Source organism: Molothrus aeneus, chromosome Z (assembly GCF_037042795.1).
Source record: "Molothrus aeneus isolate 106 chromosome Z, BPBGC_Maene_1.0, whole genome shotgun sequence".
Lineage (NCBI taxonomy): Eukaryota > Metazoa > Chordata > Aves > Passeriformes > Icteridae > Molothrus > Molothrus aeneus.
The window spans coordinates 46,963,666-46,988,202 of record NC_089680.1 but is presented as its reverse complement, the minus strand read 5'-3'; the positions used below and the strand labels follow the sequence as shown (position 1 = coordinate 46,988,202).

Below are 24,537 nucleotides of genomic sequence, written 5' to 3'. Positions count from 1 at the left end.
TTTCTAATAATGCAAGAAAGCTTGAATCAGAGGTCTTTATGTAAACAGTGTAAGACTGGACAGACAAAGAAAGAAACAGGTATTTCACTGTGTATGGATCTGGATTTGGCTCCCATGGTGAAGCTGTGCTAAATTTAATTTTCACTGATAGTCTTCTCTTACACTTTCTTGTTTCCTTGCTAAGTGAGCTTACGGATGCTTCTGAAAGCAGACCTATAGCTTATGGGGCTACTGAAAGTGGAAGTAAAGAAATTGGCCTTTCTAGTGTGGCCTTGTGGACTTCTAGATGAAGATTAATCAAGCCTTCCAGTCGGAACAGGAACTATTAATATTAAATAGCTTTTGCCAACTCTACTGTGTCTCTTGGAGGCAGCTGAGATTTCAAAATATCTCTTGCTACCAAAAGTGAGAATGAGTTACCCAGGATTTGGTCATAAGCTATTCGTACTAACAAATAAATGCACTGTTAACACTGTCCTCCTAGTTTACTGTAGCCACTCACCAAGAGGAATGGTCCTTTAGCAGCCCAGTCTCTGGAGCTTCCTGCACCATATTCCTTCCCAGCCAGCACAATCAGAGGATGACCAGCCTGCTTGTATCTTTCTGCAGCATCAAACACGTCCAGCTGGAATAAAAATGCCAAATGCTTTGTAAACTTTTTGCGAGTGGAATCACAGTTCCAGGGAAAGGAGGAAAAGAAAGTGTCCCCACATAAAAAAATTGAAGCCCACAACTTCACCAAGCAGCAGTTTAAGGATATTGACCATACAGCACTTTGTGGCTTCTAGTCTGATCTCTCTCCCAATGCAAACCTGCACCTTCCATTGGTGCTTTTACAGTGGTTACATTGTCCACTGATACGCCTGAAAGGACCATATTGCATAGGTATATGTGACTGCCTCCCTGAGTCAGCTCCTGCCCCCTCAATTAGCTTTACTTAAAAGATACTGAAGTAAATTACCTAAGCTGGTAAGAAGGAAAGCCAGCAGTAATCCACTCTGTTGTCAGTACGGCACAGTTTAGAGCAGCATGTGTACTTACAGTTTCCCCAGAAGGGAAGTGGATTGTCTGAGGTCCTTGTTTATCAATAAACTTGTTTACCAAGCGAATGTTTGCAAATGTCCCTCTGGCCATGACAGCATCATTCCCTCTGCGGGAGCCATAAGAATTGAACTCTCGAGGAGTCAAGCTATTAAGGGAAAAGAAGAAGGGAAACTGTGTTAGTTTTGGACTAAAAGCACTCTGCTCTAAAAAAAGAAAGTAATAAATTGGTGTTTCTGAGGCAGGTATGTATGTAGTTCCCACCCTAGCTGTAGCACCCACTTCTCCTTTGAGACGTTTTGAAGGAAAAGTAATTTACACATAGCTACAGTTTGGTCAGAAAAAGCAGCTTTCATAATGTTCTCAACTCTTGCCCTAGAAATAGTGTCCAACAGTGATGCAAAGATATAATTCACATTAAGTCAGCAGATGAAACACTAGTTTTTTTTAATAGCTGGTGCCCAAAAATCCTCATTGTTTATACTACTATAGCATCTAGATCAAGGGCAGAGCACTGTGCTGAATATCTAAAAGGCAGCAAGAATCTCTGCTGCACGTTAGAACTACAGAAGAAAAATTTCACTTGCAAACAGAAATATGAGAATGAGGGCACTCATCACTGCAGCCTAACCAGCAAACAAAACGTGCACTAGAATGTGACAGAAAATTAGACGGTGTGCACTGGGCTACATCCAAACCACAGCTATGACATACAGCATCTGTTTTGTAATGCATGTAGGACTATTCAGATTTCCTCGTAACTGACAGCAGGGGCTCAGAGAGTCCAGAGCAGTTGGTTTTCAGTATATCACTGTTTTAATCCATTCTCTTTCCAAAATTATTAGGTCTAGTGAGTTAGGACTTTTTATGTCAGTGCTGTCGCTCAAAACACCACTGAAGTTGTAAGAAGTGCTAAAATCAGAGAATAAAAGCATTATATTACCTGTGAAGTCTGAATAAGTCAACTTGGTAAGTCCCAGTCTTGCCTTAAGTTGAACCTCACGTACTAAACTGACAGACTGGCCATCGAAAAAGAGGAACATTTTACAAGACTCCAATCACAATAGATTTGCCAGCTATTGCAGCTGCACTGAAACCTAAGCTTCTGGACGGTCTGTAGTGCCTAAGAGCCTAGATATGTGAAATAGTTGCACACACTAGAAGAAATTAATATAAAACTCATTTTGGCACTAACGAAAACAGTCATTTTGCTTTGATAGGGAGACAAATCTTGATTCCTTTATTTATGAATAAATGTACAGGCTAGTTGTCTTCCCCTATTTCCATAAAAAGGTCTTTAACTCTACAGGGAAAACAGATGTACACACTCTATTCTACTTCTTAAACTTAGTGAGAGCTGCTGAAGTAGCAGAAAGAGAAATGCTTTTCTTTCTTAATTTATATGTTGTCAAGGTATACAAGTGTATGTGAACAGACAGAAGGTATGTGTGCCTGTTACATGGCATAACAGTAGTGGTTTGTTTTCTCTTCCCAATGTATGACAAGAACAATAAGCAGTGCTTACCCTCTGCTGGTCAAATAACGGGCTGCAGGACTATTTCTTGCTATGTTCCCAGCTGGAGATATGTGGTCAGTTGTTACAGAATCCCCAAAACTCAACAGGACATAAGCACCTTCTACTGTTTTCGGGGTCTGAAGAGCCAAAGTCTAAGCCATCATAAATACAAAGAAAACAATTAATGTATGAAAAATAATTCCTTTACCTTCCTTAAAAAAGTGGAAATTGCAAAATGAAGTCTCCCTTCTTATACAGATTAGGAGAAAGAAAAAAATCCAACACTATTAAAAATCTTTATGTTCTTGAACAAATACGATGCCCTGGCTGTCTGCCAGCAAGCTCATGCATGAAGAAAATACAGCAGACAAAAAACCAGCCAAGGCTTCCCATGATACGTGAATGAAAATTGAGAATTCCTAGACATGTGCAGGCATTAAAGTCTCCATTTACTTTTAAATGGCACTGATTTACCAATTCAAACTGAACTATTTGCAAGCTGGCAAAACAGTGCATTTGATTTCCTGTTGTTTTTCTTCACTTGCTTTGTGATCATTTAGAAGCATTTCAACTTAGAAGGAAAAGGAGACTTTTCAAGAGCCCTGAGGTGAAAGGGAATCCTTACAATTTTGAGATTCACTCATGCCTTTGTATTAAAATGAACACAATAGCACAATTCTAACATTTAAGAACCAAGGCCTCAATAGGCTTTTATGAATCCTCTCAGGCCACTTCAAGTGGCTTTCCTTCTCCTTCAATATGAGTCAAGATCACTGCACACTTTGGCTTGATTCAAAGCACGTACGTACCAGACCATCAAAGAAAGGAGGAGACTTGATATAAGTAGACTTGGGATTCCAAGTATACAGTTTATCTGAAGGAGCATCTAAGGCATTCCAAGCTTTGTTTACTGTCTGAAAAACATACAAAATCCTTTCATTGATTTCTAAGTTTTCAGAAGCAACATAATTACTTCAGAATCCAGGTAAAATTACAAATTAGACTTTAGCAAAAGCCTTATGTATTTCTTAGAGCACTTTGGAAAATGCAAATGCTAAAATAACTATCTACATTATTTTTGGGGTTGTTTTTAATGATTCTATCTATTAAAAGATTTAGGAAAATCCTAATTTCATTACAAAAGAAGAGACATTCATCCTGTTTTTTGAGAATAACCTGTATTATGTACACAGGTAACACTTTATAATTGTCTATTGTTTTTTTAAGTAATATTAAGAAGCTTCCCTAACATAAAAACAAGAATATAAGAATATTTTGTTTCAAAACTTGAGAAAGATTTGTAGGAAGATATTATCAAGTACAAGTCTTTTTTCTGATATCAATCCTATTAGTTAATGCAAATGAATTTTATGTCAGCTGAAAAAAATCAAACATCTGTGAAGCTGGAATATTCCACCTTCTAGTATCAGCTGGGGGTGGCTGTTGAAAACATATCATTGACATGTTACCTTAAAAATACTGTAAGGAGCAATTTTCAAAACATGAGTGTCTGAAAGAATGAATTAATTATCCAGAAGATTGTTTTTTTTAAAAACCCTCATCTGAATATCTGTCAGAACAAGAGTAAAATCTAGACAGGAGAAAGTGAAAATGAAAATTGAAAAATTGAAAAATGGAAATTTCATTATCATAATCATCTTATTTCAGAATAGCAGAGTACATCAATCAAATACTGCCAAGAGAATTAATTCACCTCTATTTTTTCGTAGACCTCCTTGAACATCCCAGGAATAACAAATTGACGCTCAACAGCCTGAATCTCATTTCTTGTTGGCCAGATATCTTTCAGGAAAATCTTCTTCCCCGAAGCATTTATTCCTGTATAAAATGATATCGTCAATTTTGTTGCATATATTTTTCATTAAGAAGAAAGAGAAGTTTACCCCTGTGTTCTCTGGCTATGTGTTTCTTGTAACACTCACAGGACACACTTTATTTCACTTGCAAGGATCTGACAGAAAACTGAATCACAAACTTGATAATACCCGTACATAACTCTTCTTTTGTGATTTCCAATCGCCTTCCAGAATAATTTATAGAATCATTTATGCTGGAAAGGCTCTTTGAAGGTTCTTGAAGGTCTTTGACAATCTACTACCTCAGGTTGGCTCTTGAAAGACTGTCACCTGATATAACCAAAAATATGATCCAGTGGAATTAGGGGGAAGCCAAGCCAGATCATTATTCTTTCTCCATCATCTCTGACTCCTTTTTGCTCTGACTCTTAACGTTGTATAATTTGTCTCCCACAGGCAGGTACTTAGTACTTCAAAGCTCTTCCCTAGGACAAATATTTCTGAAGTGCTTAATTCCCAAGAGTTTAGTTCATAAGCTGTGAAAAGAAGCATCCCAACACTGTCTTACCTAAAGGCTCTTTCTCAAAGTCGATCCGGATGGTCCCTGCAATTGCATAGGCTATCACCAGCGGTGGGGAGGCCAGGTAGTTAGCACGGGTGTTGGGATGGACACGCCCTTCAAAATTCCTATTGCCAGACAACACACCCACTGCCACAAGGTCTCCCTATAACACGGAGTTTGAGACAAAGATAGGTCAGGCTCTTGCAGAATCCACACACACAGCAAGTCTGCAGAGCCACACTGCACAACAACAACAATGGCCAGTCACAGAACTGTCGCCTGAACAATCCCAAAACAATTCCCACAGAAAAGAATATAGACTGAATTTACTTTGTACAGAGCTGAAAAGAGTCAACACACAGTATAATACATCTCAGAACAGCACACAGCAGAGAGCAGCTAACATAAATGAGCTGCACAAGAAAAACTGCATACCTGTGTAATGGCCTCAACAACAGACTCTGGTAGGGGTCCACTATTGCCAATACATGTCATACAGCCATAACCCACCACATCAAACCTATACAAAGTATAAAAATAATGATGAACAAAAAGCTACCTTGGAGCAAGACATTTAACCACTCAGCAGATGGCAATGGTTACTTTCAGGAGAAACACTGTTTTAACGAATGAAATGCTACTGATAACAGCATTTTTAAATGCACTATTTTTACCACTGCAGTGACTGTCCATGCACACAGAATGGGAAATGTGTTACCTAGCAAGAGAAACAACAATACAGTGTCATTTACACTGTTACGAAACAATTAGTCTTGAAAATAACCCATTCTCCTGCTTAAGAACATAAGTCTTCAAGAAGTTACAGCAGGCCTTCATGATTGGTTCAAAGCCAGCCAGCACAACAGCAATGTGTTTACTCATGCAGGATCACACCTGGAATATCTTTTAAGTTGTACAGAGAAATAGTAATTCAATTGCATCACTTGCTTGTGGATGTTAGCTTGGTCAGGGAGAGAGAAATGGCAATAGTTTCTCACAGTGGTTTGTGAGAATTTTAGGGAGTTGTAGAAATGTGATAACTTATTAGTATAAACAATCTGCACATGGTGTTTTTCCACTTTGTTTTCTTGTTCTTCTCAAAGACAGTGTGTGAGGAAGATGTTTTTTATTAACTAATTAATCAAGTAAAATGTATCATATCAGTTTATATAAACTGGAGAACTCTTTGTAACAAAGCTTCTTTTCTCTTCTTACAATTGAGTCTCTTGTCTGTTCTTGTGTCATTCTTAGCTCAAGAGTAACACTTGTTGATAATGCTTTTAGTTAAGCAGCCATAGCACAACAGTAAGAAAAGCACTCTTACCCTAGCTGTGAAAGGTAACGCATAACTCCACTCTCCCTCAGATAGTAAGTGACAACTCCGCTTCCTGGGGACAGGCTAGTTTTAATGTACGGCTTCACTGTCAAACCAGCTTCAACAGCTTTCTTGGCAAGTAATCCTGAAAAATACAGAGGATAGCTGCAGATTTTCCTGGAAGTGAGACAGTTTGGTGGATAAGCATGTTAGGAGAGATACCATTACAGAACTGGGAACAGAAAAGGCACCAGCAATGAAATAGTACAGCAAGCCAACGGCACTAATTCCGTGACAACCAGCTAGAGGACAAGTGCTCTGTTGAACAGTACATCCAGCCTGCAATTTCTGTTCCACTAGAAAATTAATGGAAGTTGCATTCAATAAGATGCACTCACTGGGGCAGCAAGAAGACATTCAAAATTCAGAGCACTATTTGTAAGCCAAATGTCTCACAAAAAATGCAATGAAGACCTGTTAAGGTCCCACTTACTATGGTGCACTAATCCAGAGAAGAAACAACTGCCAGCATAGGACTGGCTGTCCTCAGGAGCAGAAGGCTATGAGAGCACCAATGCTGGCCCTTGCCTCAAACAAGCCATCTCACAATCCACAGATTGTTACACAAGTGCTGTTTTACCACTCCTGGATTTGTAATATGCATAGAGATATTTCAGTGGAAGGTCTTCCTAGACACACATTTATCCTGCATTCTTTCCTTTGAAATAAATTGTCCATACCAAGATGCATGTTCAGAGAACAAGTCCTCTCCAGTTCTTTTCCAGGATGAACATAAAAGAAGCACCAGATAGGCAAACTATGCAAAACTTCACATTCCCATGCTGCATTTTCCCCCTCACACATGACATTCATTTAGATAAGAAAATAGACATAAGCTGTGCTTTGATCCAACGTGATCTCCAACAGGAAGATGTCATCAAACTGGTTTGTCTTTGCCAGCTGTCTGGCACCTCTGTTAGACATGACCTGGACCATGACACTTTTAAGTGTTGTGTGAGATGGCTTACACATGTAAATTTAAAGAAGCGGTCCTATTCCTGAAGTTGCTGAGATTCCTTAGCTACTAGAAGAATCTGCAGAAACTACAGCTCTTGAATACTTCTGCAAATGAGACCATGAACAAATACTCATCCTAGGAACTGACAGTTTGACAACCTGTTTGAAAGTGTTGGCCTCCATCTTGCTGCTTATACCATCTCCAAAAAGATAGCATAGTCAAACTCTCAAAGTTGGCAAGGAAATGCCAGAACTTCAGTTCCTCTGAGTAAAATTAATCCAACACCTCTTTAAGGTCAGACTAGGCTATCAAAGTTCCTACAGCACATACCCACTATCCCCACAGACACACAGCCCCTGCATAGTGCACAGGATATATAGCACGGAGTTTGAAACAGCTGCTCGTATCCGGGATTTTTTTAGCTTGGTTACTTAATTGGGAACACTGTATGTTTATTTACTTGCATTTGAAACCTCATCCTGAAAGCCAAACTATTGTGTTTCTTCTGGGTATCTCTTGTGGGTATTCTCAACACTGCTGTTTACTAACAGTTATCAGAGACTCACAGAATTAATTTTTCCTTCCTTGGCAAGGTCAAAACATAAATGTTTCTGTACAGAAAGGCAGCAAAGGTGAGAGTAGCCACTAAATCTGAGCACATACACCAAAATCCTTAGGACTACATTCTTGAGGGTGCTGTGCATTGCATAGTAGTGAATGCACTCAAAGTGCATTCAGCATCCCTACTGCTTCAGAGAAGGTTAAAAATGCATGTCATTAGCCTGGGAGTCAAACATTAGAGGAAACTATCCTCAACAGGCACAACTGAAGGATACATCCACCTAGAACTAAGGGAATATACAAGGCAAACAGAGTCTGCCTGGAGAAAACCTACTTCTTGATCCTTGGAAGAAAGAAATACAGATATATTTCGGTGATAATGCAGAATGGACCCGAGGAAAGTGGTATGCTGCCTGGGCTGTCCTGTTAAAGTCAAGTGGATTGGGACATCTTGTTCAATTCTGAACTCAATTCAATTCCTCTCAAAGTGGTAAGAAAATGAGTAGGTCTCTCCTTTGCTTCTCCTTTGCCCCACATCTTAGTTGATGATGGACTTTGAACCTGTTGCTAGAGTTTAAAAGACCTTTGGCCTGGGAGGGGGTGAACTGCTGGTATGTAAAGTATGCAAAGATAGATGCTAATCTAAAAACAAGTGATAAATATCACCTCAAAAAGCCAAACACAAAGTGACTGTTGACAGCCCAAAAGCTTCCCAGCACCACACAGGAACTAACAGAAATTATATTTCTTTAACCAGGAAGTAATCCCCTCTGGTGAAGGGCCTTTGTACTGCCCAGTGCACATCCCTTCTGACCTTTGTAGGAATAAAGTCTGCATCCCATGAACGGTCTGACAGACTTGTAAGCCTCTATGCAGCGATTATCATACAGTGACAGATACCATCTATGTATATGTTTACAGAGGAGAGAAAGAAATATGTAAACATGTAGCCAAGCACCTGGGAAACTGGGCCAAACTTGTCCAGCATAGACTGAACCCTTTGAGCTGACATTCTTCATTCCTATTTTGTTGCCAGAAGCACACGTTAGGAATGACAAATTTTCTGTCCAGACTAGTTATGTTAAAAATGAACAATCTCATGACCTGAAATTTTATACAACCAAGTCAGACTAACTGTTCTGTAGTGGTGCATACCAAGCTCACCTCTGGCTTCCTCTTGGATGCAATTAGGATGTAAATGAAAAGGCTGTGAAAGCTGGCAATCCCTGAGAATACAATTTGCTTCCTCCCCTCACACCTACCATGTCTCCAGACTCTCGTAACAGCTTTAGAGGACAACCTCTAGCTAAATGTGTGTTTTTCACTCTGCTGACAGATCAGAGCACCTTCAGAGCACCCCTGAAGATCATTCTTCACTGTCCCTCTTCTGGCAACAGCCTCTGCTTATCTCTTTATATCAGCTTCTGTGCATTTGGAAAAGTGTCAAAAGTGTTGCTTAATTAAGTTCCAGCTTGCCTTGTAGAAAAGACAGTGCAGGAAGAATACATTTTTGTCAACTTATATTTCTAAGTACCACTTCCACAAATCCTTCACTACCCTTAGAAACTAAGCTCAGTTTTAACACTCCAAATGACAAAACCAGCACTGCACACCTTGAATTACATCAGTGTTGTTGCTGTCTTTAGGACACACATTCAGAGCCATAGAGAAACTACTGAACATTAGGAAAATCAGCTTACCTGCACCCAACATAACTGAGGGATTACTGGTGTTTGTACAGCTTGTAATGGCAGCAATCACTACTGAACCATGAGCAAGCTCGAAGTCATGGCCCTCAAAATTAAATTTCACTATGCTGTTGTGTCGGTCTGGTGCAATCTGGAATCCCTTGAATCCTTGCTGTAGGAGGAGAAAGTAAGAATCAAAATGAGTGGTTAACATAAACATTTTGACTGAACATTAGTATGGGCTGTTTTTTCAGCAATGAAAAGCATCTGTTAGTCACATCCATGCTTGTGGTTTTAGGTCTGATCGTGAAGGCTTGCATCTCTAGTCAACCAAAATTTTGGACAAAATTTTTTTTTGCTGGAGTTTCTCCTCTTCTCTGTTTACTGGTAAAACAGGCAGTCTTTGCAGCAAAATATATTTGTATTTTCTTCCTGCATGAATATATCCTTCTTCGGATTTCTCAGATGCTTCTTACTCCTGTTACAGATCTTACAGATTCCTGATCACACATAGTCTTAGCACACAATCTAGTCCTGAGATTTTAGCATAACATGTAAAATTTTTAAGCCAGGATTATCAAACAGCTTGAATGTATACCAGGAGCTGATTTGAGAGGCAAAGGTCTGATAGCTGGAAAAAAAATAAAGCACAAAGAGCAAGTAGGCACTATTCATGACACGAAAAATTACATTTAAAGATCTGAAAGTATAAGATCACCTAATGGAGTTTGGAAAATATAACAAACCAAGAATTATGGGGAACTGCTGTAGTCTAGGTTTCTTTTACATCACTGGAGTTCTGTAGTGCCTTTAACAAGGGTGGTTACTGTAACAGGTAAAGATTCAAACTGATTTAGAAAACTTAAGGATCCAGGAATATTCATTCAAATATAAATTCAGCTTCTCTTTCAATGACCACTTTTGACTGGATGATGCAGAATGTAGTCATTGTTTTCCGTCTTTATCACCAACATCCAAGAGTCACAGAGACACATGCAGTTCTGCTCTGCTGAACAGATTCAATATTTAGTGCAAAATTACATGGTGGATTCAGGGCATTACCTGCTTGGAATGCTTGGAGAGCTGAAGAGCTGGGTAGTTATCTCAGAACTCAGTGCAGTAGGTATTTTGTCCCCTCTATTAACAACCCCCCATTGTGGCAGAGTTCAGAAGTCTCTAGTCTATGTCAAAATCGTGTTAGGCCTAAGATCAGAAAGAAATACTACTCCAATAGGGCATGAACATCTTCATGCAAGAGAAGCAACATCACAATTTTAAACTACCTGTTGCTTCTCTCACCTCCAAAACTGCAGTCAAATATCCTCATTTATTTTTCAGTAGGCAAACAAACAATACACAACCCCAGAACGTAGTTCCTGAAGACCAGACAGCTTTTAGAAGCATGAATTAGTTTGTTTGCCCAAATGTTCCTACTCCCTACCTTGGCTCCCAGACAAGTCTCAAAGTCCTTTTTCATATCTGACACAGCAACTTTGTCCTGAGGTCTTTTTGGTCCACTGCAGCAAGGCACAACAGTATGGAGATCCAACTCAACCACCTGTTCAAGTAAGATAAACAGAAAGTGATTGAGCACTGCCTGATAAGTTGAAGCCAGGTAAGCCACAGGTATGCCTACCTCTGCTGTTGAATCAATGCTGAGTCTGATATGCTAAGTCTGCATATTGTTATTTGCAGAAATTATTGAAAACACTTAAGAATGGGAAGAGCAGAAGAAAAGGAATACTTCTAATTTTAGATGCTGCCAGCTCACAGGTATGGCTATCAAAAGTACTAAAGTTACTGAAAAACCCAATGTAACTAAAGCATCTAAGCATTATAAATTATTTTTTAATTTGTCTTTTCACATGCTAGAAGCAGGTTAAAAAATGATGTGAAGAGATACCGGAACTGATATAAAACAAAGCAGACTATTCATCTACTCCTCACCCATTTTCCAACTTTGTTTTCATAATGTGCTACATCCTTCCAAATCTACTAAGATTTTTGAATAATCATGCAGACCCAAACACAAGTTACAAGATAAAATTTTACAGTAGAGAAAACCAGAAATACTCTTGACTTTCCTGGATACAGAGTACGATCCTAATTTTCTTGCACAGAAAATTAACTGTGTGCTTTGTGGTTACCACAGAGGGTTTCTAAGGGTCCTGATTCACACCGTAAATAACTGACTGAACAGAAAAAAACTGCAAACAAGGCTTACACACACAACATCCACATTATCTCCATAGCTACAATTCAGAGTATCCTTCAGTCTGGAAGGCCTTCTCAAAGCTCCATCGAATAAAACTGAAAGAATCTGCACCAGCTGGAGGTCATCTGAGAGCCAATCTATACCTACATCCAAGTTTTCACACCTGAAGAGCCAGCTGTCTCATTCCATTGGGCCTTAAAATAAGACAGCTGTGCAGACCAAAGCAAAGGACAAGGAATCCCTTGACTATTTCTTAGTTTCTGTGAAAAACAGACAATTGTCGCAATAAAATAGGACAGGGCATAAAGCAAGGAGCCAGAAAACAGAGTAGTTTCTAACCTGTGTGAAGTCTGGATCCTGAGAAGAGTTTGTGAAATCTCTTAGCATTCCCACAGCCTCAAGATACCTTTTTGTGCACATAACCTTCTCTTTGTCACGGCCTAAAATGAAAGCCACATACAGCAAAACCAAAATGCAAATTGAACAGAGGAACCGTCATCTGACAGAATAGAGCAAAAAAAGTGCATTACAGGCATGCTGTCAATAGCACTACAAGACTCTTTCAAGACAAATACTAGAGATCCACTAAAAACAAACTGATTGCGCAGACTTAGTGGCTTTTGCAGAACAAAATCTTTGTTTCCTATTTTTGTCATCTGGACAATCTAGGTTCAGATTTTTGCCAGGCTGCCATAAGTCCAACACTCAGCTCTTCCTAAACATGCATCCTAATTGCAAAAACTAGTCTCAATAAGTAAATAGCAAGAAAAAAATGAACTGAAGCTCAGTAGGCTTCACCTGATTCAATTCTACTGCTAATGTCATATAGACCTGGCATCCTTTAAACTACCCCTTAACTTATGGTCTCTTCTTATACTCACCAGTTTGTACCAGGTACCCAATGCTAATATCATCCACTGGAAAATAGGCAGCTGTTGCTCCATACTCTGGACACATATTGGCAATGGTGGCTCGGTCAGCAATCGACAGCTGGGCAACACCAGGACCAAAAAACTCCACAAATTTACCCACTACTCCAACTTGACGAAGATGCTGTTATAAAAATACAGTGCCTGTGTCATTGCTATGTTTCAAATGACATGAGCATGTCTGTTATGAAATCCAGCTTTTTACTCAGAGAAATCTCTTGTGAAGATTTCTACAGCCATTTGAAACCAAGAAGTTTTTGCTAAACTAAATCATGAAGATGAGGACATAGAGATGTAAAGTTTCAATAATAACGTACAACATAGGACCATATTTCTTCTAAAACTTGCTCTTCCTTTCATTTAAACTAGACTGCCTTACAATTGTATTTTTCTCAACATGATGTTCTAAGAGGAAGAGAACTGCCTGGGGAGTTTTCACACAGCAAACCCAGGAAGATAGAAAAATAGGGAGAACCAACTGCACAAGTACATGTGAACACACACAACATTTGAATAAAATGATGAAAAAAATGTTGCCTTTCCCCTTTTGAAGGTCTCTCTGTAGACAATATTCCATGATGAATTTCTGTACCAGATTTCTGACTTCCAACAACACTAATGCTGACCCAGTAATACTGTTAATTCAGTGACAATGTGCAGAGTGAGTAAGCATGTTATAAATATATGACAAGAGTCAAACACCTGCACATGAAAGAAATAAGACTGCAATGCTTACTGTCTGGTTTCCAGATTTTATATTGCCTAATTTTAAGTAGTGAACTCAAAAAACAAGTCATCAGGGTTCTTTTGAGGCAGAGGAAAAAGCACTGTTGCTCCAAAACACTACTGAATTCCAAAATATCCCAACATACATTTTACGTGGCTTCTGGGAAACAGATTTGCCTAAAAAATTGAGCTGAATCCAATTCCACAGACAGTGATAAAGGTTTTTAAAAATTCAAAATGGCTACCTGGAAGCACACATAGGGTTTTTACACATTCTGTAAGAAGCCTCTGTGTGCTTCCAGGTAGCCATTTTGAATTTTTAAAAACCTTCATTCATTTTGAATTAATTTTGAATTTTCACATCTCTGTCCTACAGAATATATTTATCTCTCAGCAGTAACATCAAAATATCAAATCTTGGTAATTTACCTTGGTAATGGTGAGCACAATGTCAGTGGATGTTACCAGTGGTTGAGGGTTTCCTACCAGCTTATAGCCAACCACCTCAGGAAGCACCATGCTGATCGGCTGTCCCAACATCACTGCTTCTGCTTCAATGCCACCCACACCTGCACACAACAGGAGGACACAATGTGACTATTCAGAAAGATACTAACATGTCAGAGATAAACTTGTGAAGTCAATTGCCTGATGAGTGCTCTATTTAAGGTGTGAAAGGGGAGAGAAACCATACAGTCTGAGTCTTCTGCTAAGAGGCATTTCTCATCTTGCTGCTGTTCCTGCAAGGTTGGGCTTTTAAATTTCATTTAGTTTCATATTTTCATCCTTGTTCCTAAGCCATTAGATGGGATACTAGGTGAATCTAAGGATGCTTAGCTTTTACAAGAACAGATGTAAAATTTTTATTTAATATCTTAAACATGTAATGCAACAAACCACTGACATGGCACTGAATATGTGCTGTGAGTGAAATATACACAGACCATGATTGCTGGTCACCAAACACAAAATCAGAAATTATTTTGAAAGAAAGAAATGTTACTAAAGAATGCTAACATAAAAGGTACTTGTTAAGACAGAAATATCTTCCCTTATGTCCACTATGTTTCAGCAGGGTTTAGGAATGTGTAGTTGGAAACTGTTCCATAAGCACACCTTCACTATCAGAATTCCAGCTACTACTTAATATTGCTAATTTATTAAGGTAGCATATCAAGATGTCATAGTCATGTGCAATCTAACAAAGCCATGATGTTTATTATCTAGCAACTTAGCATTAAGCAGCCAAGCCATCAAGCAGTTTTGTAACTGTCTGCCTGTAGAAAGTCCCTCATATATTTATCTTCTCTGAAATGTCCTTCTGCCTTTTGTTTAGTATAATTAATACTAAGCTAAGAAAAACTGCCTGTAATAGCTGCTTATGAATGCCAAATCACTACTCCAATCTTTTTTCCCACTTAACCTAAGAATAGTTCTGAAAAATAATTTCTAACTTCTTTCATTCAAAATTATATACCTCTGTTAATTTAAAAGATAATGCTGTGACAGAACCAATCATGTGGCTCCTTTCACTGGGTGTTGAATAATTTTTAAACATTTAAGTAAATAAATAATATTTGGAATAACTGATTGACTACCACTGACAGTCACGAACCAAGTTCAACATCACCAGCCTCTGAAAAAAATGTTGGATCCAAGAATATGCAAGAATTTGAGCCCATATGCTATAGACTCTGTCCAGCCATACTTTTCATATTCTGGAGAAAAATTGAAGCTAAGTGTCACTATAGGACACGAAAGAACACAAGCTCACACCGTTGTTCTCAAGGTGAAGAAAAAAGGGAAGTTTATTTTCTGACTCCAACATTTATAGTTTTCCAAAAGTGACAGCGGACTGGAGGGTGACAGTGCCACCTCTCCAATGACACTGGTCAAACCAACAGTCCATCAACTTTCTCTTCTTCGATAAAGGAATACAAAACAATGAGTTATTTACAGAAAGTGTGTGAGAAAGTTCACTACAAGAATGTCAGCATCAGAAGGCTTAGAAAATCTTAAAAAAACAGGGTGACAGCTAAGAGCCACACTTTTCCAAGCAGCTTTTAGTGCTACAACTTCATCTAAACGATGGCTCCATGCATATGCTGTAACCAAATATAGAATAAGAGATGTGTCTAATCCCAAAGGTGTTATGCTTTAGATGCATTGAAGTTGTTTACCTTTGTATTCTAAGCCAGAAATTCTTTCACCCTTGATTCAGAAAGTTTCACTCAACCAATACTGCTGCAGTACAATAGGTGGGTTATTAAAATCAGAAAGTCCTACCATCTGTGGTGCTCAGAACTTTACAAGCACATTAATGAACAGCTAACAAATACTCTTTAAAAACACAATGTGTTCCATATTTGTAGAACAGCTGTTTCAATAGTGCTCCTATCACCATATCACAGGAAAATAAAGGCTCAGCTGAAGTCTTCGCTACTGTATGGGATGACTACAAATAATTCCACTCCATAGTTACCTATTTATTCAATAATTCAAGCACTTCCATTCACCACTACAAGGAAAAATAAATTATTTATATCTATTCCTGTAACAAATATTGTGCAGAGAACTGGTATTAGAACATCACAGTTCTGTTTTGCATAATGTCCTCTCCAAACATAATTTAGTCATTCAGATTTAATTTTCAGCACCTTCCACCTAACAGTTTTGTATTTGCAGTACTTTTTGGATAATCCAACACTTTTAAAGTAGCAAAGTGACACAAGAAAAATCAGATGGTCAGTGATACTTCAATTCTCTTTTTTTACTTAATATTTTCTTTATCTACTTCCTTGTCATTTAAATGCAGAATGGAAAAGAATATATAAAAAAACCCAAACAAAGCCAACACGTGTAGCAGAAATCACCTGAGGCAGTTATCAGAAAGGGGAGCTTAGTTACAAAGTCTTATATATCTGTAAGAGACCATATCGGGCTACTTGCATTTGGGGTTACGCTATGTAAGTGTGTCTAGCTGGCACAGAAATCACTTTTCTTCACAGCAGCCCATACACTGCCATGTTTTAGATTTGTGACTAAACCAGTGTTGATAGCACACCAGAATTTTAGCTATTGCTAAGCAGTCCTTACACAGCATCAATGCTTTTTGTTTCTCACCCTGCCCCTCAGCAAGTACTGTGAGAGGTACAGCCAGGACAGCTGAAGAGAGCTGAACAATGAGACATTCCATGCCATAAAACATCAGGCTCATCACCAGTTGGGGAGGTGGGTTTCCAAAGTAGCCACTGCCCAGGGACTGGCTGGGCTTTGGCGACTGCCTTTACATCACTTCTTTCATCTCCTTTCCCTGCACTCACACCTCCTCACTTAAACTGTGTTTGTCCCTAGCCATTACTTTTATCTTGCATTTGGACTAATAGTCCTCTTCCCCATTGTGCTAGCAGGAGGAGGGAGGAAGTGACTGGGTGGGGGTGATCTGCCAACCAGGATCAACTCACGAGAGCCCAAACCACAGCGCCCTGAGCCAAGAGACTGCTCACAATACACTGCTATACATACCCCAGCCAAGCACCCCCAAGCCATCTATCATGGTGGTGTGTGAGTCAGTGCCAACCACGCTGTCTGGATAGTAGTAGCCATCCTGATCCATCACCACTCTTGCCAAGTACTCCAGGTTCACTTGGTGGATGATCCCAGAGCCCGGTGGAATAATCCTCAAGTTTTTAAAAGCTTGAGAGCCCCACTGAAACAAAAGGAATTAAAGTAAAATATTTTCAACATAAGCACTGGAAGAACTTTCATTCACTGAACTTTTCTCCATGCAAATAAGATTATTTTTGTCAGTACCTTTAAGAATTCAAATCTTTCTTTGTTCCTTTCAAATTCCAGCTCCTGATTTTTTTGCAAGCTGTCTGGCCTGCAAATGAAAATTATCAGCTGTCAGAACCAAAATTACCATGTGAATTTTATATCTAGTCAAAGATTGAAAGAAAAGAAGATTTATTAGCTAATGTGAACGCTGATCCATTGCACCATTTTAATATCACTACAGGCAACCAATGAAAAGGATTTAGGAAATCTTAAGAGATAATACCTGAACTCTGCTTCAAATGTGAATACTAATCTGCATTTGGCAGGCTTAAATACTGTAGCCTGAGAAAAGCAACACTGAATGTTAATGAAATGTGACTTTTCCAACAACAAAATCAGAAGGAATCAGCAAGGCAGTAAAGGAAACTGGAACACAACTGTCCTGCAACTTCCACATTTGTGGTCACTATGATAGAGTGCTGTCTGAAGACTCTGTGTTTCAAAACAGTGTCAACAAATTCTTCACTTCAATGAGCTGCCTAACTTGGATCTGCAGAGTTTGAAAGAACTGAAGCATAAATCTGACCAATGTTCTCTATATGAGAGAAAAATCTCTATTTTCTCTATTTTATGAGGTTAACAGAAATAAAATAAGGCTGTGACAAAAAATAATTATTTGTAATTGCATGCCAAAAAACTTCAAGATGGAAGGAAACCACCATAAAACATGTGATTGCAGGATCTGTTTGGAAAATTAGTTCAGTAGGCCCATATTTATGTACCTTGGAGGGCAGAACGACCTGTATACAGAGGTCTTTTATTTCACTGTAGGTCTAGTGAATCCTAATGCGTCTTGGTATCTTTGTCCTCATCATGCTGAGGACTTAATAGCCTTTCCAGAACTCATAGGGGCCATAGTAAGCAGTGCCTCATGCCCTTCTGCTTGGAGGCACTGAAGCAGAAAGCAGTTCCTCAGAACTGAGCCTAGTGTAGATCACCTCTATCCTTAGAAAAGTGAGGAAGAAAGGATGAATGAGAACATTTCCTTTCTTAAAAACACCTATGGGGTCAAAAAAGTGTACTAGGGAAAAAATTCCATTTCTGAGCGATTAATAATAATGCAGCATTATTAAAGAGAAATACAATAAACACAGGCCTGGAATGAGTCTGTTTCTATCAATAGTTTAGTACAGGCTTTTGCTGCTGATAGATAGACCACAGATAGAGAAAATTCTCCCCCCAACTCACCACAGCTGATACAACAGTCTAACTTTAAAATTTCCTAGTATCTGGAATGTTGTAGTACAAATGCTACCAGTATGTTAGCATTGTATGCTAATATATGTATATTGTAGTACAAATGCTAACCAGTAGAACTACCTTGATGACCAGTAACTGGATTCAGTTGACTTATTACCATTAAGAAGTAAAGAGTGATTTTTTTATTCTTACTGCCTGTTAAAATCCACCTGGATGGAGTGATCTATCACGAGATCAGCAGGACAGATAGGATTTATTTTTTCAGGGTCCCCACCAAGTTTCTTCACAGCATCACGCATTGCAGCAAAGTCAACCACAGCAGGCACCCCACTACAACAGAAACAAAATAGGCATGGTGAAACAATTTGGAAAAGAGAAAAAAAAAACCAAAAACAAAACCAAAAAAAAAACCAGTCCTGAGATACAGAACAGACAGCTACTGTCACATACAAAGCAAACTGTACTCCATTTTCAATGCAAGCAAATAACGAGTAGCAACCAGAACTTCTGGAATTTCAACACTTGACTTGTCTAAGAGATCATACACTTTTCAATATTTCTTTTAACACAGCTTCTGATGCTTCTCTGCCCACACATCTTCAGTTTTCTGCTGAGGTATATTCTACCATAATATCTTCAACCAACTTGGAAAACCCTCTTACTTACCTATCTGATTTTGCTGGGTGCTAAAACAAAAAGAGTTCTCTGATGTGCTCATAAGGATCTGGCATCAATGAGCAACCCACTGAAAAAACTACATTTCTGTAAGAGCTTCCCAAAGCAGTAAGGGTTTATGTTTTTAACTCTGACCATAAGGAAGTTATTACAATTTTTTTTAATATCAGAAACCATGCAACAACAGCAGTAAAAGGCTTTTTGGTTCCTACTGAATTTTACCTTGAAAATCCTGAATAATTACCAAAAAATAAACAGGAAAGAGGATCCACATTATCTAAACTGGACACAATTAACTGATATTGTTCAGCAGTTTGACATTCCAGGATAAGCTTTTTGTAAGAAAAATAGGAAATTCTGTGTTATTTTACCTATGGGAATTTGAGGGGAGGGGTAGGAGGAAAACAGAAGAAGAATTATTTTGTCAACTTATGAATGTTATTATAATTACAATTAATATGGAACAGACACAATATCCTTCTACAGTCTTAGAACAACTAAAGATAAATACAGAATAATCCTAACTAGGAAGTTAGATAATTCTAAACCAGGACAACCTGAATGTAATTGTTGCATGGCTTTTGGAAAGTTGCCAAAGCTGCCTTTTTCAAAAAGGTCCTCAGAGGCCTGTCCAAGAGCTCATTTTCCAGGAATGCAGTTGCTCTGCAGACTTATAGGCACATTTTTAAAACTCAACAGGAGTAAGGGGCAAGAAAGAAGAGTAGTAAGAGAAGGAACAACGTTTGCTTGAAAGTTCAGCTTCCTCTCTGCTCCAGTTTTTCAAAACATTAACAACAGCTAGTGGATGAAAAAAAGCTAGGAAATAAGCACTTCTTTAATTTGATGTTTTGCCAATTTTTTCTAATGTCTTTAAGTTGAGCTGTACTGGGTCTCTAGCACTTTGAAAACCTCTGTGAAAATAGGTAACAGAGATTATGACAGCTAAGACACTCTACCGTTGAGGAAGAAAATCAACTGGCAATGTAGCTGCACTGGGCTTACCATGGATGTACTAAAATATTTTATAAAGACAGAGGACAAAGATACAAAGAACAGTGAGTAGACTTGGAAGTCAAATGCTGTATTAGAACAATTAAATGCTATTGTTCCACCTGAAAACTGACTTTCCACATTGAACAGGGACTATTATATGATTATTACTGACATCTGAGGACCCACTGCAATAACAAGGCTCATTTTTTAGAGTCCATTAGGTAGGAATCTCAATTTGCATTTCTGGGAAAAATAATATGCTCATTTTTTCAGCAGCAGATAAGTCCTTAAAAATATATTTATAATAACACAGATTTAGAAGAGGAAGAAATTATGTGGGTTATAAATGAGAACTGAAATAGATAGAAAACTGAAAGCAAGAACCCCTGGGGAACAAAACCAAATGAACAAAAAACAAACAAAAAATGCGTGTGCGTGAGAGAGAGAGAGAGAGAGAATAGACAATACCACCCCTTCAAAGAATAACTTCTAAACACTAAATTTCCTCAATTGCATGCAATTTATCAATATAATTTTCTTTCCCTGTTTTGAAGTTTTGTGAAGATATTTACTTCTTGATCTCAGAAAAGTTTTTTTCAATGCTCTTATTCTGAGTGTTTGCCTCTCCAAGTGCTGTCTGTAGCATGACATCCAGGAAAGCTGAAAAAGGGTTTTCCAAATATCTCACTGCTATTCTTTCCCTCAGCTCACCCCTCCACCCCAAGCTGAGCATTGTTGCACTCTCAAAAGACCCTCTTCCTTGCTTTGGAGACCATCAGACTCACGTGAAGTCTTGCAGAATAACTCTTGCAGGCTTAAATGGTACTTCAACATTCTTGTGTTGCATCACTTTCCAGTTGAGAATATTCTCAACATCTTCTTTCTTCACTAGGAACTCATCACAGTTACGGATCGCTGCTTCCAGGAGGATTCGAATGGAAAATGGCAGGTGAGCTGCATGGGTAAGAGGCAAGAAACAAACTCAGTTTTTAGCTTAGGGCATTTGTCAGCAAGTGCGAAGTTCTATGCCAGGGGCAGACAGGTCCTCATTTTCTCACAAGGCTTTATTCTGATTATCCAAACCCCTCTTCCCACTTCCAGCTTGGCCAGGAGGTCAGTACTAACTGACCTGTTCCACTTGATGCTCTCAGCAGGTTTATTATCTCAGTTCCTGTGACACAGTAGACATCTTTGCTGAGGGACTTTTCCATCCTCCATAGCACAGCAACCCTGAAAACATGCTGTGCTCACCTTGTTTTTCTGCAGTTTGCTCTCACTCTTGTCACTGAATACAGACATATAAATGTACTGGGAAAAGCATAGTTTTCTGCCTGCCATGTTGGAAAGCACAGCTTTAGTGGTTTATGCAGTCCCTTTATCTCAAGAGATGGAAGATGAAACTGAATGAAAGTCAGACTGTGCATCAATCTTTTTTTACTTCAAATCAGAAATATTTAAAGATGATGGCACAAAATACTATTGGAGCAGTCCTGACAGCTCTACTACAAGGAATGGGTGTGAAGAAAAAGCCCAAACACATCTCAGTCCTTCCTCCTCCAGTCCACTTTAATAATACTTGTTTGATTGCCTCTCAAAATATTCACATTTTAAAATCTTTTGAGAAGTTTGTTCCAACTTTCTACAGAGGGCTGGCCTCAAGACATAAAAGTCACTTAATCTCAGTGAGACCTCATTAGTGCTATTGTAAAAAAAAAAAAAACAACATCTATTAATCAGGACACAGTAATTCAGAACAATTTGAGTTGGTTGTTGCTGGGAGTTTTGTTCTATTTGGGGATTTTGTTTATTTGGGACTTTTGGGTGTTATTGTTACTGTTGTTGTTTGGAGGTTTTTTAGAATCTTCTCCTGCCCTTCCCTGCTAAGCTATTCGCTTTTTATGCCAAATAGTGAGAATTGCATCCTTTGTCCTTTAAAGAATCTGGAGTTTATCACTCTTGGAATCCTGGAATGGATCAACTGGTAACACTGAATGTGTATTTGTCTGTTCTTTAAGACTCTTCTCTGCTTTTTGCCCACTAAGACTGACATTAACTGACTGGTCACATATCGGAGCCTGTAATGGATATATGTTACTGACATTCAGAGAAAATGCTCCTCCTCTTGTTCCCTGAATTCTCCTTAATCACCTGTCTCCTTTTGAAACACCAAGCACCCACCATAGATAAATCTAAAGTATAGATACTCAATGGCACAGTCAATGGCACAGACACTAAGATTTTTAGCAGTACCACTGAAAGATTTGGGAAATGTCAGAGGAACTAAGGAAAAAGCCTCTTCAGAAAGGATTCTCTACCCACTACTGTTTTCAAAACTGAAAAATCTTTCTGATTAGTTCAGTCATACATATCAGTGTTAGATCCTTTCCAGCCTTTAGCCTTGTGCTCTTAGTTTTGCCTAGCTCTCCTCAACCACTCAGCAAAAACAAGACTGCCGTGTGCACAGTATGTTGAGGAAATAGTACTGCGATCTTGCCAATATTTCTGTCATTCTAAATTTCAATAATTACATTTTGCTAAAATTTTGTTTCCAACATTCTCCTTTTGAATTCATAGCTCTCGCCAGAGACCAAGTATCATCCAATGTGGCCAAGTCTGTTCAGGTTCTATTTATCAGTATTAACAAAACGCTTCTCTTATGTTGTCAACGTACCATATCTCACATCTTCCAATTTGCTCAGATTAAAGAATTTCTTCAGAGGCTGTTTTGGGTCCAGTGGCTCCACAATCTGTACGAAAGGGTTGCTCATGGTTGTTGAAGGCCCTAGTTAGTGTCCCTAAAACAAAAGAAAAATCAAGGGCATTTTCATTACATTTGTCCTTCATACCAAGTACATGTCCCACAGCCTACAATGTATCTATCCCACACACAAAGGCCTGCACCAGAGAAAAAGGTACTGTCAGTCATTCCCTTTCCACCCCAAATCTACTCGTAACGTCCTCAGAAATAAAAGGTCTGAAGAAGATAGCAGTATTGTGAAAAATACAGATATACCACATGGTTTAGAATCATAGAATCTTAAAAACTGGAAACAACCTCTAAGACCATCGAGTCCAACTGTTAACTGAGCACCACCGTATCCACCACAAAACCATGTCCACAAGTGCCACACACACACATACCTTCTGATGATGAATCCATCACTTCCTTGGGCAGCCTACTCCAATGACAGGAATAAATTTTTCCTAATATAAAATATAAACCTCCCCTGGTACAGCTTGAGAATATGTTTCATCCTGTCACTGGCTGCCTGGGAGAACAGACTGTCCCCACCTGGCTACACCCTCCTTTCAGAGAACTGTAGAGTGGTAAGGTCTCCCCTGATCCTCCTTTTCTCCAGGCTAAACAACCTCATCTCCTTCAGCCACTCCTCAGAGAACCTGTGCTCTGACACCTTCACCATCTTTGTTGCCCTCCTCTGGTCACAATTTCACAAAGGAAATTTAATGTCTTCATTATTCTCTTCTTTATGCTGCTTCTAGACAGCCATTTGTGCCTCTGTGACTTACAAACCACCATGACAACACAGTCTCATTTCTAAAGTGTGTTGTGGTTTAACCCCTGGCACCAACTAAGCACCCACAGCCACTCTTTCACTCCTTTCTGGCAGGAAAAGGAAGACAATCAAAGCAGCAAAATGAAAAATTTCATGGGTTGAGACAGAGGTGGTTTGATAGATAAAGCAAAATCTAGACCTGCAAGCAAAGCACAACAAAGAATACATCCACTTCTTCCACAGCAGTTCAGCCATCTCTAGGACAGCAGGGCCCCATCATGTCTCATGGTGATTTGGAAAAATGAATACCATAACCCTGAACATCTCCCTCTTCCTTCTCCTCACAGCTCTATATGCTGAGCATGATGCCACATGCTGTGCGATAACCCTTGGGTCAGTTGGGGTCAGCTGTCCCAGCTGTGTCCCCTCCCAGCTCCCTGCACACCCTCAGCCTCCTTGCTGGAGGGGTGGGTGAGGAGCTGCAAAGGCCTTGGCTCTGTGTAAGCCCTGCTCAGCAGGAACTAAAACTTCCCTGTGTTATCAAATGTATTCCCAGCACAGCCCCATATTAACTATTAGGGACAAAATTAACTGTATTCCAGCCAAAACCATCAGAAGTGGCATTGATCTAAAGCTTAACTGACAGACATTTACATTCAAAATTAAAAACAATTTAAGAAAACCAGAAAACACTATTATTTGAGACAGAAAGTATTACAGACTAAGATTATAAATGCTATCAGAGACAAAAAGAACTCTCCTAATTTCAGAAAGATTTGTTAGGGTCACCACAAAAAGAAAATTTACATAGGCTCTATTGTAAATGTCATTTTAGTTTGAGATATTTTCTTCTTTTGTCGTTGCTTACTGATTTACTGGTTTTTGTGGCTTAATGGTTTACTGGATAATGCATTCCTCTGGGACCTAGG

General features: G+C 38.9%; 1 protein-coding gene across 2 annotated transcripts in view; it reads right to left on the bottom strand.

Annotated features, from left to right (window-relative positions):
• Nucleotides 1–24,537, bottom strand: part of ACO1 (aconitase 1) — a 55,441-nt gene that overhangs the window by 2,065 nt on the left and 28,839 nt on the right. For both annotated transcript variants that reach the window (XM_066569749.1, XM_066569748.1), the window contains exons 2-19: nt 22,765–22,888; nt 20,879–21,047; nt 18,618–18,755; nt 17,202–17,271; nt 16,914–17,097; nt 13,818–13,957; nt 12,615–12,786; nt 12,073–12,173; nt 10,960–11,076; nt 9,531–9,690; nt 6,261–6,396; nt 5,372–5,456; nt 4,943–5,099; nt 4,272–4,396; nt 3,367–3,471; nt 2,567–2,709; nt 1,042–1,189; nt 503–625 (exon numbers count right to left, since the gene is read on the bottom strand). In XM_066569749.1, the coding sequence (XP_066425846.1) occupies nt 503–625; nt 1,042–1,189; nt 2,567–2,709; nt 3,367–3,471; nt 4,272–4,396; nt 4,943–5,099; nt 5,372–5,456; nt 6,261–6,396; nt 9,531–9,690; nt 10,960–11,076; nt 12,073–12,173; nt 12,615–12,786; nt 13,818–13,957; nt 16,914–17,097; nt 17,202–17,271; nt 18,618–18,755; nt 20,879–21,047; nt 22,765–22,861 (2,370 nt within the window). In that variant the 5' untranslated portion in view covers nt 22,862–22,888. The remainder of the gene's footprint in view (nt 1–502; nt 626–1,041; nt 1,190–2,566; nt 2,710–3,366; nt 3,472–4,271; nt 4,397–4,942; nt 5,100–5,371; nt 5,457–6,260; nt 6,397–9,530; nt 9,691–10,959; nt 11,077–12,072; nt 12,174–12,614; nt 12,787–13,817; nt 13,958–16,913; nt 17,098–17,201; nt 17,272–18,617; nt 18,756–20,878; nt 21,048–22,764; nt 22,889–24,537) is intronic.